General features: G+C 40.3%; 1 protein-coding gene across 1 annotated transcript in view; it reads right to left on the bottom strand.

Moving 5' to 3' along the window:
• grin3a (glutamate receptor, ionotropic, N-methyl-D-aspartate 3A) overlaps positions 1-19,654 on the bottom strand; it is a 45,779-nt gene that overhangs the window by 20,432 nt on the left and 5,693 nt on the right. Inside the window, exons 2-3 of the mRNA XM_029445526.1 lie at positions 13,568-14,301; positions 368-1,037 (exon numbers count right to left, since the gene is read on the bottom strand). Of these exons, the coding sequence (XP_029301386.1) occupies positions 368-1,037; positions 13,568-14,301 (1,404 nt within the window). The remainder of the gene's footprint in view (positions 1-367; positions 1,038-13,567; positions 14,302-19,654) is intronic.

Here is a 19,654-nt window from a genome sequence, read left to right as displayed (position 1 = left end):
AAAAAATGGGCAAAAGAATACATATAATAGAATAGACAGCTTGTATAAATACAAAACATCTCCCGCTGTAGTAGCGGAAAGATGCCTGTAATTGTAGTAATAGGTTCACCAGTATAGCCCCATATGGGGAATTGTATTAGAATCCAATCATGTAGGGCTTGCAGTAATAAAACTCTGCCATATTAATACTGACCACCAGCATACCAAGCGGAGAGAGTTGATCAGAGGTCATTTACGGAGAGTGGAGAAGCATTGGGCCAAAGAGTAACAGAAGTAAGGTATATAACAAGTGGAGAAAAAAGGAAAAATCTGTATAAGATGAGGAAAAGAAGAAGTGAAAGAGAGGAAGAAAGATGGCAGTACTGACCAGAATCCCCAGGCTGGTGGAGAAGAAGGGCGAAGTGAAGTCAATGACTTGGCTTCTGGCTGAATTAATGCTAAAAGATGTCACTGCCAGGTGGGCAGCGCCACTGAGCAGATCACCCACCAATCCTGTCCAGCGACCATTCTTGAACCCCCCATACTTTCCATCGCCTACAATATAGAGGTCGAAAGTGAAGCCCATGTCCTCTGCCAGCTTCTCCAGCAGGTCTATGCAGTAACCATAACAACACTTCTTCAGTTCCGTGGGAACAGATCCATTGCGCCCCGCAAGATTCTTGAAAAATCCTTTCACAACCGAAGATTCATTGGTGAGCGGATCGAGGCACAGCTGGCCCGCGGGACACATCCCGTCCCCGTCCACCTCTCGGGTGAATACAAACGGGTGCTCCACCAGCGTCACCACCCGCATGTGCAGCCGCGAGGATCGGCGCCAGTCTCCTCCGCTCCCAGATCCCTGATGGATTGGCCAGGCCCGCCGGTCCATCAGAACTTTCCCCCTGCGCCAGCGTCCCAGGCGGGTCCAGGTTGGCTGGCCTAGAGGGTCCAGCTGGAGGGACCAGATGTAATGATGGGCCTCTGAGATGACATTCTGGCTGTGAGTGTCTCTGGATATAAAACCGGTCTGGCCCTCAAATGATGTGTTGGATAGAAATCTGAAGGGAATGGGAAAACAAGAAAAGGGGAGAGAGAGGGAGAGAGAGGGAGGAGAGTGGAGGAAGGAGGATGGACAAGAAAGAGGATAGCAGAAGAGTTACAGGAGGAAATATAATTTTTTGGTCTTTCCGTTATTTAAGCTGACCTATGGATACACGCAGGGTGTCAGTATTGTGTTTCCTTCCTTGCAGGCGTAGCATTAAAAAAAGATAACTGAAAGAAACTTCGGACAATAGTTTGACAGATACAGGACTATCTCCAAAGACAAACAAACAGAACATATATTTGGACAAATATGTTGCTTTCTACAGTATACGTTCAGTTTCCAAAGTTGGAATTGGGTTATATAATATGTATAACACTAGTATGTGAGGCCTCACAACACTGGAAGGCGGCAAATTGGATTCAGCCGGACTGGATTGGAAGGTTTCAGTGTCGTGGACAGAGCACAGGAAGCCTGTTGATCGATGTTCAACACTAACGGCAGCATGTGTTATTACATAGAGCTAATTATTAGCCAAGGGAATTTGTTTCAACCTACCTACAAAATACGTGTGCTGTTAGGTGGTCGAATGATGGTTTCAAAAAAGAGGCAACAGCAGATACCTTGTTTTAGGGACTATAAATGTTCGACTCATGACTCTGACTGAGCACCTCAGGGACTATTTATGTTGACTTAAAATCTGAGCTTCACATATCAAAGATTGTCATTTTAGGGAATTATCGTGACAATGGTGACAATACTTAAAATAAGAATTACTTGTTTAAAGTTTGTGAAAGACTGTAGTCATGAGTTCAAAATAAAAACTAACATCTGTTGGAAGTAAACAGCAAAGGAACAGCAGACTCCCTTTTCAAAGCCACATGCTTTGTTAACTCATCGAGCCGCAGCCTGCTCCCTGAGAGGCTTTGCCCTGCTGTGACAGCATCACGTTACAATACTTCCGACTTTAGTACACAGATTAATGTGTCACTGCGGGCATTCAAACAAAAGACTAATGCTAAAGTTTTTCTGGTGAAGACGATCTCATCAAAGAGGAGACGTGATCACAATAACCCAGCAGGTATACAGTATTCTTTATGCATGCAGAAAGCGAACAAGTCGAGAAAAACTGCAAGATGAACGGTTACTAAAGAAGTTTTCTGCTGGCTTGCTTTTTTTTTGCACAATTGCCAATAAGAAAACCACCTTATTCTGTAGGATTTCTGTAGCTGGGGTTTACAGGCTTACATGTACAATTATATTTTACCCTTGGATAGTTTATACAAAAAAAATCCCAATTTAATGGTGTAACACCGGCACCGGAGAGGTGTATTATCTAGGTGGCCTCTGTGGCTGTCTAGAGTGTGTTTGTGTGTGTGTGTGTATATATATGTGTGTGTGTGTGACGGGATAAGACAGATCACGGTCCAGTGATCACCACATCTCTCTCACTGAGCCATGCTACTGGCTGTCCTAGAGTGTCAAACACACACAGAAACACACACACACACACACACACACACACACACACACACACACACACACACACACACACACGCTTGTCCACTGGAATGGATACATTTGGATGTAGCAAAGAATGCAGGCATCCTTCCTGTGCAACTACTGCACACCTCTTCGATATGCCTCCAGGAGTTAGTGACATAAATGATGTGACCTTTCCCGAAATGTCTCTCCGTGTCACCTTGCTCACCGTAAAAACTCCCTTTTCCGCCATCTTGTCTACTTTCCTACATCTTTAAGGGGTGTTAAGTCAATCTGACAGCTCAACTAGTCCGTCTGAAGGTCAGTGTCTTCACTGCCGCTGGTAGCTGTGAAGCTACCTGGGGAGTGTGTCTTCCTCCCTCATTGTACACAATTGAAGTGTCATGCTGTGGCACATTCCTGACAGGTGCAGAGGGTGTTGTGTGTTAAAAAAGTGAAACGTCACATTGCAGTAAAAGGGCACATATTGAATATTGAAATAAATTAATATTCTGTGTTAGTCAAGACATCAATAAGATTTTAGTGTGTTTCATTGTCAGAATGTGACGTTACAGACTACCAGCAGGGTATGTCAGCAGAGTGAAGTTGTATAACGTGAGCGGAGTTTCGCAATTTTTGCCTGCAGCAGAAAGCTGCTTCTTAGAAAGTCAGAGATGCTCTCTTTCACTCAAAAGCTCCAACGATGTTATATCCGACTAGTGTAACAACAAACATGGATAGAAATGTTGAACAGATAAGTGCTATCAGTGTACATGTGGATTTTCCCATGTAACTCTTTTTGAGGGATCTTTTTCTGTCATGCATGAGCGGGAACCTGACAGGGAGGCTCCCTGTAGAAGTAGAAAAACCCAGAGGGGAGCACAAAGTGCTGCCACTACCACTCACATAATCTGAACTCCAGGCTACTCATTACACCCGCGCTTTATCCTGATTGGCTCAACTCATTAATGAACTATTGAATTCCTCTAATCAGACCACAGTGGTTTGAACGGACGCACGCGCAGCACTGCTGTGCCTGTGATGACTCGGGATGTTTGTCAGGTATGGTCTTGAAACCAGAACATGGACATTACATTACTTTCACAGTCTGGAGGAAGCAGCTGTGGCAAAGAGGATGTCATTTCCTGTTCTGTAGTTATTCATTTGCAGCGGTGGAATGTAACTACACATTTATATTTACACAACAAAGTACTTAAGTTAAGTAGACTTATGAGAGGCTTGAACTTTATAATTCAGGTAATTAGTGTACTTTTTACTCCACTACTTAATTTAGACAGTTGCTAATAATTTAACAAATTAAGATTTATTGACTTGAATTGAGTTTATTATACATGATGCATTGTTAAATATTAAACTATGAAAATGTTAGTTTAATCACCCTCAATGCACATGTTTCTGCACTGTGTGCTTATAATTTTGATACTTTAAGTACATTTTGAAATTATTATTTTATGTGCTCGTCCTTAAAGGAATACTTCACCTATAAAAATGACCGTTTATATATCAATTACTCGCCCCGTTACTTTGAATTCATTAAGAGAACTTTGTTTTCCTTGCATGCGTCCACGATTAACGAAGAATCAAGAATCTGAGAAGAGTCTTGATCAATTGAAGGAAATGGGGGGGTTTAACAACAGCACAACTATATGAATACATTTACAAACTCTCACACTCGTGCAGTTCAAATGTCTATCATATCATGAAATCAAAAACATTTCACTGAGCTAAACTTCATGTGTACAAAACAGCATGCATGAAAACACCCTCAACACTATATTAGATTTGGAGCCAAGCTAAAAGCTTAAGTTGTCTGTTAAAAATAATAATAATACAATGCGACATGAATCACAACTATTACACAGCGGCACTAACTCAATGTCCGCCTCGTGCTCTTTCCTCATGAATCACCGGAACATGTTCACATCACTGGCCATACTAGAAAGGTGAGTGAAAACGCAAGCTGAATGAAAAGGGACGGACATTAAACATGTTTTTCAGTTAGTGTCAAAATATATTTTTATTAACACCAAAGGATACTGAAAATAAGCAAATGCCGCTGACATTTTTGAAGCATAAAAGTGTGAGCCGAGAGCATCCCTCCTTGTTAAACCAATCTCTCCCTGAAGCAAACAGAGACGGTTTTACTTACATGCAATGCAAACCTCAAAGGTTGCATTTATTGTATAGCATATATATCTTTATAGCTCAGCTGGCTGGCACATCAGGATACTATACTTGGCTTTGGTGGGCATTTAAAATTATTTTTATCATGATGGATTGAAAGAACGAGATCACGGGTACAAGCGGCCGAAATGTGTTTTCTCAGATGGATGGCTGGCGTCTCCCTTAGAGATAGGGTGAGAAGCTCAGCCATCCGTGAGAGACTCGGAGTAGAGCCGCTGCTCCTTTACGTTGAAAGGAGCCAGTTGAGGTGGTTCGGGCATCTAGTAAGGATGCCACCTGGGCGCCTCCCTAGGGAGGTGTTCCAGGCACGTCCAGCTGGGAGGAGACCCTGGGGAAGACCCAGTACTCGGTGGAGAGATTATATCTCCTCACTGGCCTGGGAACGCCTCAGGATCCCCCAGTTGGAGCTGGAGGATGTGGCCCGGAGAAGGGAAGATTGGGGTTCCTTACTGGAGCTGCTGCCCCCGCGACCCGATCCCGGATAAGCGGTAGACGATGGATGGATGGATGATGGATTGAATAAGATAATCTTCTGACATTTATCCTGGCTGTATCTTATCTGTTATTACAGAACTTGTACTCCCTGTAGTGTATCTGTATCTGTATCTCCAGGGGTTATTTACACTATTTATGTTAAAATGTCTTTCTGTCTTTATTTTTGTCCACCCTGCTTTGTTATGACATCTTTTGTCACCAACCCAGTAACTCTCCTCCCTCAGCTTCTTTGTCTTGTGGGCAAACTTTATCAGTCCTCTCACAGGCGTACACTCACTATAAATAGGCCTACAGATACTGGAATAGCATACACTGTGCTGTTGTCCACCACCTGCTCATGGATCTGAAAATGTAACTATAGATAATGATTACTACACTTTTTACATTTATGTCACAACCTGGTTTTCGATCATCAAAGACTAAGAAAAAAACAACCCACTATGAAACTGAGATTTTTCAATCATAGTTTAGCAACAATAACCTGTGCAGATTTGGATTCCTCTACACGTGGACGCGGTGTGCATGGGGCTCTAATAACACTGATACAAGTGACTTATTTACCCTCTCCAAAACCAAAAATACAAACGCTAAATCGTGAGAAATTGATTGTGACAGTGTATATCTCGTCTAATGTAAGCTGCAAACGTTAGCATGCCCGGCTAACTAGCTCACTGTTACTTCCAAGACAAGTAGCATTCCATACTTACAGGTTACATTTATCAAGACATATTCACTTGTTCACTTGACGGTTAAGGTAAGTCTTTGTAGTCAAGTATGTAAAGCATCTAAAATACCTAAGCAGCTTATAGAATTAATACAAATGAAATGAACAATGCTGTTTCTTTATTTTCAACGGGTGAGGATGTTTATTTTGCCTGTAACATTTGGTTTAAGCCTCAATTTTGTTTTTGCCTGATGTAGCCATCAAACACATTTGACTCCTTTTGGAATAAGTCAGCAGTAAACAATAACATGTTACCCAGAGGGGAGGTTTTATACCAACGCATGAAGCCAAAGTAAGCACAATTAGATAGCTAATCGTTTTTGTTTGTTTTTCTCCTTAGTTTGAGGAGAGGTCTTCGGTGTAAGCATATTGACCTCTCCTATCACATGTTATCTGTCATTATCGGGACTGTGTGCAGTTCTGTGTGTGTGTAAATAAAGAACGTTTTAAACACAGCGGACACAATCTGCAAGCAGCATTATTGCAGCCATCAATGGTTATCAAGTCTGCTTTGTGTACCTCTGTCTGAAATCAAAGACCCGATGCAAACTGTGCCATGCGATAACAGAAACCTTGTGAGACGGAGCAACAGTAAGTAAGGGAGCAAAAGGTCAATTCGGCGACTGTTGAAACAACATAAATCCTGGTTGTAATTATCACACGATTACAACTAAAGTGTTGGACAAGACAACAACAATGCGATGACCTTAATATTGCAGAGTCTTTCAGAGCTGCCTGTTACATAATAATATGTATGTAAGTTCAAAATGTTGGACAATTGGTGGCACTAGAGGAAATTACACTAACTGGATTCATCATCTGGAGAGCATGAATACCTTGCAAAAACAGATTTTGACATGACATCTTTTAATTAAAGAGGGACATTTTTACCTTGCACATTAGTAGGCATAGTGTACTGTATAATTGTGATTTTATTTTTAAGACAGGGCTGAGAGGTAAGAATCTTTGCACACAGTAGGACACACAGTGCCTGTAAATAGCTGTTCTGGATATGCCAGCATACTGAAGTGCAGAAAAAAATTGATCTTGGGGCGTTTAACATTTTCTTCAGTAGTAAAAATTGGCAAGACTCCCTTAAAACCTTTTTCAAATGGGAATCCAACTTCCTTACACTTTTATACAGTAGCATCACACTATAACACGAGGAGCTCTCTGTTCCCTGAAGCAATTCTAATTGAGCGTTCTGTGTCCTACATATACATAGCCTACATACATTCATACACATGCATGCCACTCTTATGTCATTACCAAACATTCCAATCAATTTAGTAATAAAAGTAAAATGCATTTAGAATTATTTTTTATGTTATTAAAGGTACACCCAACGTTTATTTCATACCAGCAGAAAAATATGTAATGTTGGATAGTTCTGCAGAGAGACCTGAAACACTGTTGTTCACAGGACATCTTATGTTTTACTCCTAAATTATGCTTTGCCACTTATTTTATGGAGAAAAATACCACCAAACACCAACACCAGTACAAGTAGAGTCAACCTACTGTGTGTTAATTAGGAAGGTTCACATGCTTGTCTTTGTGATTAAGTCTGATACGAAAGGATTTGTCCATTTTTTCAAATAACAACATGGACTGGTGCATCTTGAGTAACTTATTTGACCTCAAATTACTCTCTGTTTGTATTCGAAATTTCTCAGTAACCCCCTCATGCATTGCATGTTCACCATGCAGGATGATGTCTGACACCTGCTCACCTGTTTTATCACTTAGCCTGGAGGAAAACATCTGGGTGCATTTCTGGCCAAATGTTATGGTATTCATGTGTTTACTTCATTCATTCATTCTCTTTAAATTGTCATCCGTGTGATGAATGTGGTTTTCTGACAGGAAGGTCGTTAAGTACTGCACAGATAGGGAAACTAGGCACAATACTCCAATGTTATTTTATACTATTTTAATTCTGGCTATTTTAATTATATTATTTTAATTGTGCTATTTTAATTATACTATTTTAATTATGCTATTTTATATTATTTTAATTAATGGTACTTCAGACTCATTTACATCAACACTGTGATTATTGTACTGTAAACGCTCTTATTCTGTCCTTGTACTAATTGTTATGTTTTTAATGTGAAGCACTTTGAGCTGCAATTCTTGTATGAAAAGTGCTATACAAATAAAGCTTATTATTATTATTATTATTATTATTATTATTATTATTATTATTATTATTATTATTATTATTATTATTATTATTATTATTATTATTATTATTATGCACATATTTAGGACTTTATCTATAATCTTGATTGCTTTTTGAGGCTATATCTTTTATAAAAAAATGTTGTCTTTTGGGGGAATTTGTTTATAATTTTTAGCACCAGAGTAGAATAAAATATAACATTTTAAAGCAACCGTTAATTGTGTGGATTTTTCTCTTCCTGCTAACAACATCTGGCTCCTAACTTGCTTGGTCACACTGGAACTAGTTTAACATCTAGCCAGTGGTTTCTACAATACCTTACCTGCCATAATCCGCTACACACAGTTATCTTATGACAAACACCTCTAAATATCATGAGCTATTTTGCCTTGTGGATATTTTGTTTTGCTTGGCCAGCGACTCTGCTGCAAACATAAGTCCATATTAATCATGGGATAGATTCCTGGGAGGGTTTCAATGTCAATGCTGAGAACTGCTAAGGCTTCTCAGGTGCTCATTTGTCATCTGCATTCTGGCGTCAAGACTATTGACAACACTTCCCTCCAGGTCAACTCATCCACCATGCACCTGATACCACAGCGCTCACACCAAACCCAAGGCAGTCCCTACACTGCCTGAAATGCAGGTTTTGAAAGGTGTAAGACAAGGGTTCCCAACGTGGGGGTGGCAAGATAAATCTTAGGGTTCACCAGATGATTAAGTAGGTAGGCAAGAAAGAAATATCTGTATACAAATGTATAATTCTGGTCATTCACCAATATCTTTATACGTTTATTCTTAAATTTGTTCTTGAGAAAGGTCCTAAGAAATAGATAGAAAGAGATACACATTCTCAAACTGCACAATTGTTCATACCTGTGGATCCATGTTAATGTGCTGGTAACAGAAACAGATGGAGATACACTCCTCCATCAGAGCACCTTTAAAGTGCTCGTGCACCAATGCCAAATATTATACTAACAACTTCAAGTCTCATGCCATATCCTTTAGCCCATTTTCTCTGTGTATTTGTTTTCCTGTATTACAGCAGATGTAGGAGAATTGTATGTTGTTCCAAAAGGTTGTCGCTGTGCACTGTGATGTTTACGTTCATACCTTTATTCAACAAGGGGCTCTTCTTTGGTCGCCCTCTGTTAATACCCCTTCATTATATAACTTGGGAACAATTGAAACAAGTGAACTAACCTGCCTAGTATATATGTAAATGCACTGTGTTATAAACTGGAATATTGTATAAAATTAAAATAGTATGGGCCTGAAGGTATTTATAAACTCTGAAATTTCATTATACGCCTTATGTTATTTTCCAAACTTCCGTCTATCTCCCTATCATCCCTAGATCCCCAGCTGAAGATTATTATAGAATGATATCAAACTTTAATGTATCTAAGCACTTCTCCTGTCTCTAAATGTCAGCCCTGAAGCAAAAAGAGTCAAAATTGCCTTCAAAATATATGAAGTCTGACTTTTAGCAACTTTGATGTGCAAATATCGGCTTCATCCTCTAAAGAAACTTGAAGACAATCAACTCCAACCTTTCACCATTCACCCTCAACTCGTTTAAATATTTCACTCTCGCTTAGGCAGTCTATAGCCCCTTGAGCCCTCTGTCAATATGTGGAATATCATAATTGAATTAAACAGTCATGGCAGGTGCTTACTAGAAAAGAATGCACAAGTCGAGTATAAAAAAAAAGAAGCTATGGCTACATTGGAGACAACAGAAAAAACATTGATTTCTATCTTCTTGGTAAGCACAAAAGACACTTACAAAAAAGTGTAATGCTCCTTGCACAGAGGTGGAGCTGCATTGAAAATATACAGTGATACCACTGAAAAAAGGACGCAGGTGACAATCCAATTAAATATCATTTCAAAAAGAAAAGGAAACCAATACAACTGTTATTCTGCACTGCAGAAGTAAATGGTAATAGATGATGATCACGACCCTGATTCGATTTATTATTCTCTCAATCTGTATAACCTACACAGACGTATGAAAATTGGAAAAAGAACAATAAGTCAACATCTATTCATCCCTGTTGCATGAATGCGATGGGGCAGTCGAAACAAATTGCAGAAAAAGGAAAAACTTTTTCTGAGAGCAAACTGCCTTTTTTTTATCTTTGCAGGTTACATACTTTTCCTTTTGTACAGCTTCCACAGCTGGTTATAGTTTATCATATAAGCTATCTAATATATAAAGATTCCCCTGAACCAGGCATATCACTGACTTTTCTAAATCCCAGGTGTGTGTAACAGCTTGGATAAGACCAAGTATCCAACATGGGAAACTAAACTCTTGGAGTAAATCTCCTGCCTTCACAGGGTTAACGACAGGGCACTTATAAGTCTGGCAAAAGGTCCTGTAACACGTGTTCTACGTGCTGTGATATGTAAAACACTGGCAGACTAATCAACACTTTAAAAACAGCTGAAAATGAATCAAAGGAATGCAAACACAATCAGACACCTCCTTCGGCTTCTACAAGCTCAACACTTTCAAATAATTATCTTCCTGGGACGATCATTCTGCCGATTCAGGTGTTTTGAGGAGAATCTCAATAGGAAAGGTCAAACTTTTATGGTAATGCATTAGTGGTGATCACACACTCTTCATCGCTCATATCTTACTGAAGCATTATAAAGTAGCTCAGCTGCAGATTACGACGCTTTCTGGAAAATTCAATTCATCACACATTATCATTTTACCCCACCGCTGCAGTTATTGAGTGCATATAATGTGCGTTCCAATACATTGCGTGCTTGTGCATTGATGAGCCTTCGCAGATGTGACTGGCATTGCAGCTGGACTGTGACTAAACATCTGCACGGTGTGAGAGAAGTACATTCTCCCACAATGAAAGGATTAGAGCAGACAAAGTAGAGACAGGAAGCTGCATCACAAACAACCCCGCGGAGGGGTGGGAAGTAGAATGAGGACTGTTGGGTGGAGATGACCCAGGTTTTCCAATGCGGCATGTCGATGTTTTCAGCAAAATGGCTCTAAAAACCCACTTCTTGCTCCCGAGCCAACTCCACAGAGAGAGTGAATATTGGTCTTGCATGTGCCAGGATGCCCAGAAACACAACTCCAAATGAATGCAATTGGTTCTCTGTGTCTGCTGGATATGCAAATAGGCTGTTGGTATGGAAAACAGTTGCCTATTTTTGCTGCCTTCAAATGACCTGGTTTGAATTGCCAATAGATTCTTAAACATTCCTACAGAGTGGAAACTAAAAAATGCCTTGAAGGCAGAACAAAGTCCATTTGAATTTACAGTTTTAAGTACACTGTGTGCACAATTATTAGGCAAGTGAGTATTTTGAGTATTTTGTTAGTTTTTATGCATATTTTCTAACTCCAAGCTGTATAAACTTGAATGCATATTGGATTTAAGCATATCAGGGGATGTGTATTTGTGTAATGAGAGAGGATGTGGCCTTAGGAGATCAACACCCTATATCAAGGTGCGCATAATTATTAGGCAGCTTCTTTTCCTCAGGCAAAAAAAGAGATTTGACTGACTCTGAAAAGTCAGAAATTGTAAAACGTCTTTCAGGGGGATGCAGCACTCTTGAAATTGCTAAAATATTGGGGCGTGATCACAGAAACATCAAATGTTTTGTTGCAAATAGTCAACAGGGTTGCAAGAAACGTGTTGAGAAACAAAGACACAAATTAACTGCCAAAGATTTGAGAAGAATCAAACGTGAAGCTACCAGGAACCCATCATCCTCCAGTGCTGTCATATTCCAGAACTGCAACCTACCTGGAGCACCCAGAAGTACAAGGTGTTCAGTGCTCAGAGACATGGTCAAGGTAAGGAAGGCTGAAACCCGACCACCACTGAACAAGACACATAAGTTAAAACGTCAAGAGTGGGCCAAGAAATATCTGAAGACAGATTTTTCCAAGGTTTTATGGACTGATGAAATGAGAGTGACTCTTGACGGACCAGATGGATGGGCCCATGGATGGATCAGTAACGGGCACAGAGCTCCACTTTGACTCAGACGCCAGCAAGAAGGTGGAGGTGGGGTACTGGTATGGGCTGGTATTATTACAGATGTGCTAGTTGGACCTTTTCGGGTTAAAGATGGACTCAAAATCAACTCCCAAAACTACTTCCAGTTTTTAGAAGACACTTTCTTCAAGCAGTGGTTCAGGAACACGTCTGCATCTTTCAAGAAGACCATGATTTTTATGCAGGACGATGCTCCATCGCATGCATCAAAGTCCTCCACTGCGTGGCTAGCCAGTAAAGGCCTTAAATATGAAAGAATAATGACATGGCCCCCTTCCTCACCTGACCTAAACCCTATTGAGAACTTGTGGGCCCTTACGGTGAAGGTAAACAGTCCACCTCTCTGAACAGTCTGTGGGAGGCTGTAGTTGCTGCTGCACAACAAGTTGATCGTCAACAGATCAAGAAACTGACAGACTCCATGAATGGAAGGCTTGTGACTGTTATTGAAAAGAAGTGTGGCTATATTGGTCACCGATTTCTTTTTTTTAAATGTCAGAAAGGTTTATTTGTACATTTCTTTGTTCTTTGTTTATTATTCTCACTTTAGCAGATGAAAAATAAACAAGTGAGATGGGAAAACTTTTGTTTTTCATTTAGTTGCATAATAATTCTGCCCAATAATGGTGCACACATAGATATTCTCCTAAGAAAGCCAAAACCTCACTTTTACTTTCTTAAATATTCAGGTTTGAGGTGTATTAACATTTTGGATGAACCGAGAGCACTGTAGTTGTTCAATAACAAAATTAATTGCCTAATAATTGTACACACAGTGTATGTATGATTTGTAGAAAATGGCCCCTACTTAGCCTTAAAGCTATCACTATCATTTTCCAAGACTGTTTATGCTGCTTAATCTTCATTTCGTGACCAGCAGTGGGAAAACCGTAGGATTGCTGGTTCAAGTCACCGACCCAACCTAAAAAAATGGAGTGTGACTGCTACTTAGAGAGGTCCCAGTTCACCTCTTGCCCTGCCGTGGTGCTTTTGAGCAAGGCACTGGTCATTCCCCCTTCCCCCCTCACTCCCATTGCTCTCCGGGTGCTGTCCTACGAGTTGCCCACTGCTCCTAGTACTAGTCTCCTGGTACTAGGATGGGTTAAAAGCAACACATTTCACTGTGTGTGCTGTGTGCTCTGCATGTGTGACCATTAAAAAGAGGGTTTCACCCCTCTGATTCTATTTCAATGTGTTTTTTTCTTAGCAGAAATGCATAAATGGTATATCATGTTGCTGGAACAACCTTGTTATTGTGCAGAAACATCATCAGTGTTGTACAATCATCAATCATTAAATCACATTATCCGTGTCCTCAACACGTAATCTCAGATTTTGTGGTCATTGCATTTCATTTTAGGATTGTGTTGGTGTAATTATCACTTAGGTATCCACATCATTCTTACCTTGACAAATATTCCCCCGAGCTGCCGTTCTTCTTTTGTACATCCATACAGTTAGTAGTCCCAGGGATGAGTGCCAGGGCGGGATTCTCTTGAGCTGCGCTTCCCACGGCCCGCGCAACCAGCTCCACTGAGTCGTGCACGTAGTGATCCAGAGAAGGGGATCCCATGATCCCATGTGCAAGTAGCCCTAGGGGCAAACCCTCTGTTCTCAGCTCGGCCACATTCTGGCTGTCCCCCAAAACCCAGTGAAACTCCGGGAGTGTCATCCGACTGGCCAGCGTCCAGAGACGCCGCACCTCGCGGATGTCGCACCCAAATGTCACCACTCCCCTCGTGGATGAAGGTTCTCTCAGGGCCTCCAGCTGCCTCATGAGAGCCTGCTGCTGGTCAGATTTAGAGGAGGAAGTGGACGAAGAAGCAGCAGAGGCAGCCGGGGAGAAGTAAGGCAAAGACGACGAAGAAGACGACGACGCCTCCACTCCTGTTGTGACACCTGATGCCACTCCTAATTGCGAAGATGATGACGGTAACAAGATTGTAGTTGTTAGATTGACTAGAGTGCCCAGGTTGAAGCGGGTGTTGTTATTAATGAGGAGCAGGAAGTCACTGATGTCCCAGTCCTGACATAGTAGAATACTGATGTCCCACCAGCCATTCATCATCAGCAGGGTAGAGAGGAGACGGGATGGAGGAGCCTCCACGGTTCGCATCGGCAGTTGGAAATGCAGAGGATTCTGTGGGGAGATTGTAAAAGGAGAAACGGGTTAATGGGAAAGGGAAAAGATAGGGAATACAAGGGGAGAAGGTAAGAGATTGAAAAAAAGAATGGATAGGATACATAGGGAATGGGACTGGAGAGATGGGATAGAGATAAAGGAGAACAAATAAACTGGAGGAAATCGAGGGAATGGAAATGGGGTGATTGGAGTAATAAACAAGTAATGATGGGGAGGACAAGGGGTTGGTGAGGCTCAGTTAGATTTCAGAGTGCGGAGAGATAGGAAAACATTAGAGGATGCTTTTTGGAATGACGGGTAGAAGGCGAGAAGGGAGAAAGTGAGAAAGGAGATGGAGAAAAAAGCACAATAAGGACAATGGAAGGATGGCAGAGGATGAGATTAGGTGCAACATTAAGGAGAAGGTTATAGAGGAGCAATAAGAGGAAGATGTGGCACCAGGAAGGAGAAACAGATGTAGTGGAGTAGAAGATAAGAAAAAAGGCAAGAAAGAAAGACACAAAGGTTATAAATCCAACAGAATTACTTAGAATTCTTCGAATTCAATTTGTTCCTAGAGAACAAACACAGTCCGCTGGATATAATGGTTTTCAGCTTCCACTTACCTGCTCTATGAATATCATTATTCACATCACAAGAAATACACTACATCTATTTCCATGTGTACTCTAGTTGTATTTTAAGCAATACCTAAAACCTTAAGAAACTCAACCGGGGCCGTTCACATACTGTACTCGGTCAATGCCACGGAATTTAATTCACACCTCTGATTTGCAATTCATGAGATCATCATTTGATTGATGAGGGCTGGACAGTTCAATGGGTAACAGCATGGCAATAGTGTGGAATTTCCTCCTGGACCGGAGATGATAAAAGTGTTGCCCCATAATGGTGTCAGGTGGTGCAATGAAAACCATCCACCGAATGGCTAAATGCTAAAGAAGAATACTAAAATGAGAATCTTAATTATGCACTGTTTAAATCCAAAATCCTGCAGTGGTTTTGCTAAAGATATAGATGGGAAAAATATCAGTCATGAGGTGTTTCATTATATTCTGCTCCGAGCATACATAATGTTGGACTTCTGAAACAAACATGATCTTAACTATAGTGTATATTGTTTGAGTGCTTGCTTGCCTTGTGGTTTGGGAAATGGGTTTTCAGTCAGTGATGTTTTTAAATGTGCCTTTACAACCTTCAGAAGAGAACAACAATACATCCTATTAAATGACCATACAGGTGGAATTATATGTTTTAGCTCAGCAGTGACAAGTTCATTATTCCTCTATATTGTTGCTGACCAACGATGTAATACCTTTTTAGATTGAATTCCAACCTCCCAGGCTACATCTGGTTTCAGCATATTAAATCACCTTTGAAAAGCCTCTAAATTAGCTTGAGATTGCTAATCCACACTGAAACATCCATCACCCTTATTTATTTGTTTGGGTCACAGTAAATGTTATCTTTGTGTAAAGTTAAAAGCGGGGAACAATTTCAGAATTATCCTTGGCTAAGGCTGTGATAATGTTATCAGATGATCAACCCAGGAGACAAATGATAAGCATAACGTGCTTATCATAAAGTCAGGTTCAGCACCACTCCAGTACCACATCAAAATAATGTAACTTTAAGTGGAAACAGACAGCTTTTCAACTCCCATCGACTTTCCCCTCAGAGCTAAGCAACTACCAACAACACAAGTCACATTGCATTTGAATTCCACTGTTACTTTGGTTGTTCCAGCCATTTCCGCTAGTTAGGATAGTAACTTGTTAGGAACGTGACACATAAGGGTAGACTCAAATGCAACAACTCAAGATAATGTTTCAAAAGTAAAAAGGTCTTTAATCAAGACTGTGTAATTACAACAAAAAATCCCTCATATGATGAACAAAACGTAGAACAAAAGGAAATGCAGAAAACATGAACTAAACTAAACTAAACTAAACTAAACTAAACGCAATCTTCTATGACGGCTACTTAATTCCAAAAACACTGGCTCTCTTGGTGGCAGAAACACAAGACGAACTGGCACAGGACAAAGAGAGACGAGGACTATTTGTATACACACGAGGTAATGGGAGACAGGTGGAAACAATCAAACAGGCGGGAAAACTCACAAACAGGAAGTGCTCTGAAACGAGAGGAACGGGTAACTACAAAATAAAACAGGAAGTGCAATGACAGACAGTGCATGACGAGACTAGACATGAGTGACTGTAACTTAAGTGAATAATGAGACAAGACTAAACATGGACTATAAACTAAACATGAAACATATAACATAAATACATTAACAGACATGACGGGACATTACATAACTACAAATAGCTTACTTTGATGCTCTTTGGTAAGGGAGGGAAACAAAAATGATGTCCTCCAAAGAAGATGTGTTGTTTTTTTATTGCTCAGAGCATTATTTCAATTATTCCGACACCACATAAATGCAGCACAAACGCAATGTCAAAGAAAGTGAAAGTTATTTTGTGTCTCTGCGCCCGTGAATCAGATCTGCTCCAACATTTTGTGGGTTCTTCTTTGGCCCATGCTACACCCTTCCACCCTGTTTCATGACAATAGGAACAGTAGTTATTCCGTAACTCTGGTCACAGATAAACAAACAAACAAACCAACAAACCAACGCACAAAAGAAAATACCCTCCTTCTCATTCTCATACCTCACTTAAATAAACTGAAACAATATTATATACTTATAAAATATTGTATGCTATATGACACGGTTTACAGTCATGTAAAATATGTATGATTTGTAGGTTAGTGCCAAATAACAACCACCGAATGGGTCCACTGACTCCTTCAGTGCCACTATGATCAGAGTGCACCTACAGGATTACAGCAACCCTAAAAATCCAAGCTGATACGTTTTAAAGTTGACACAGTCATCCCTGTAATGCTGAGCTCCCAGATATCCCGTGTACCTTGGTATACTATGCCCAACATACAGTCACTCAGGCAATCAATCTGTCATGCATCCAGTCACACACACACACACACACACATACACACACACACACACACACACACACACACACACACACTTAAAAGGCCCTCAGCGTCTCTGCTTAATTGACTTTACAACTTTTCCACAAGCTTTGCACTAAAAGTCCATTAGATTAATCTATTGGCTAATTTCATTTATCCCATTAATCGCTCTACCCAATGGGCATGCAAATAAGTTAATCATAATTCATCTGCTTATTGCATATACACGGAAGGATTATTGTTGCAACAGATGCACCAACAAAAGCAATACTACGCGTTTCATTTCAGTTTTAGAAGTCCTGTTTCAGGGAAGGAAATGCTAATGCAGTCCGCAGGGCATCAGACTTTCACCTCCTCTCATCCCCCAGGAGGATTTGAGGATTTATTCTCAGCTGCAGCACTTCTGCACTGTGATCACCATAAATCTGTAACCCCCTCTTTGTTCCTCATGTAAATAAACAGGGAAGAAATTTGCCAGCAAGTGCGGCTGCCTGCTCTCTTACATGAATACAGAGAACTGCTGCTTTCGATGCAGTGAGAAATCCCAGCGTTGTTGTCACTGTGCTTTCTCTCATCACTCTTTTCTCTTCAGAAATCACTTTTTTTTTTTTCACAGCCAAAATTGCTGTGATTTTTATGTGAAGAAACTTGCAAGCCTTGCTTTATGGTAAAAAGTGCAGGGACTGGCAGAATCACAAGCCAGTGGACGAATCAAATAACCTAGTAATGCCTTGGTATTGATCATTCCCTGATTGGATGATTTATTGTTGGGAAAGTGTGAAAACAAATTGGGTTTCTGTTTTTTTCTTTCTTTTAAAACATTGCAAGTTTTCTTTATTAAACATATAGTACACTGTCCTAACATGACGATAAATTGCAAAAAACGTTTCGCAAAAAAACAATATCTTGCACATGTTGCAAATCTTAGGGGTCTCACTATTGTTCCTTTCACAGCAGGAACTCCCCAGGGCCCCCAACCCCTTGCTCCTTGTTGACTTAGCCTCTCATCCTATTTGCCTCCTTATGTCACTGCCAGAGTTATTTATGAAGGGTCAACGAAAAACTCCACTAACTCTCCCCATAGTCAGCCTAATCGTTCATCTGCTACGCCTGGATAGATTCTGAGGACATAATTACTCCATTATCATAATCAGTGTAATCGACAAATCAATTTACCAACGCAAAGAATAAGATCCAGGCTTACAGTGTTTTTTATTTTCTCAGCTAAACACAAACACAAAGGTAGGACAAAAATAATAATGAATAATAATGAAATAGGCCATTATTAAAAACATTACAAAGGCTGGTCACGTTATGTTGCTGCATGCCAAGTAGAAGTGTCCGTCGATACCTCATACAGCACACCGCATGCCAGTCATATGACTGTTGCAAGTTGTAATGTGTGACCGTTGTGCATTTTTATTTGTTGTAAGGATCAATGAATACCATTTTGGGTTGTCAGTGATTTGAAGATCATAAATTAAAGTGCTAATTGTGATACTTGACATTGACACATTCTGCTTAGTGGCGTTCAATATGACCCACTTGTAAGAAAGTGTTAGTAACTGTGACGAAGTTGTTCCAAAACTTTGTCGACTCATCTCTGTACACGTTGTGAAACAATTGGCTTCTTCTCTCTTGCTAAAAACACACTCAGACGGCCACGTTGTATAACATCATTAGTTACACTGAGGCACTTGTTAGTTACAAATATAGAAACTAATGAAGTCCAGTACAGCACCACTAACTACAGCCATACACATCGCCATAACATTTAATCAATCTTATACTGTCTGAACATGATAAGTTTGATTGTAAAGATGTATCTAATGGACTGAAAACATGGTGTATACCTCATACGCATCTATAATTTACCTTTCACACATAGTTATATCCATATTCTCTTTGCATTCAAAATAAAATGAGTTGTCAGTATTCCCATTACGTCAAAGAGCGTACATATGTACGTAATTAGATTAAGCAGCAACCGATAATTGCATATATGCTTCAAGCTGTCAGTGAAGATGCTGTATCTAAATTTCACACAAGCTCTAGTTTTGTGGTCCAGCACGGGATAGATTTCCATTTTAAAACTAGGTCCTCCTATCGCAGATAACTGGTCTTTCCCCAAGAGTTTCTCAATCCCTGGTCTATTATATGCTAAATTCTCAACCCTTTGCTGCTTCCAAAGCCTTTCACCCCCAACCCACCTGATCCCTTTGCTCTAAGTTCACTTTATATTTTGGTTCAGAAGCTCCGCATTCTTATGCAAGCCTCGTCATTTCGACACTTATATAACATCCTGTGGGCCAGATGCAGTATCAAATGTTGCTTGTTGGATCAT

This window comes from Cottoperca gobio, chromosome 12 (assembly GCF_900634415.1).
Source record: "Cottoperca gobio chromosome 12, fCotGob3.1, whole genome shotgun sequence".
NCBI lineage: Eukaryota > Metazoa > Chordata > Actinopteri > Perciformes > Bovichtidae > Cottoperca > Cottoperca gobio.
Note: the sequence above shows the minus strand (reverse complement) of the source record. Positions and strands in the feature narration are given on the sequence as shown.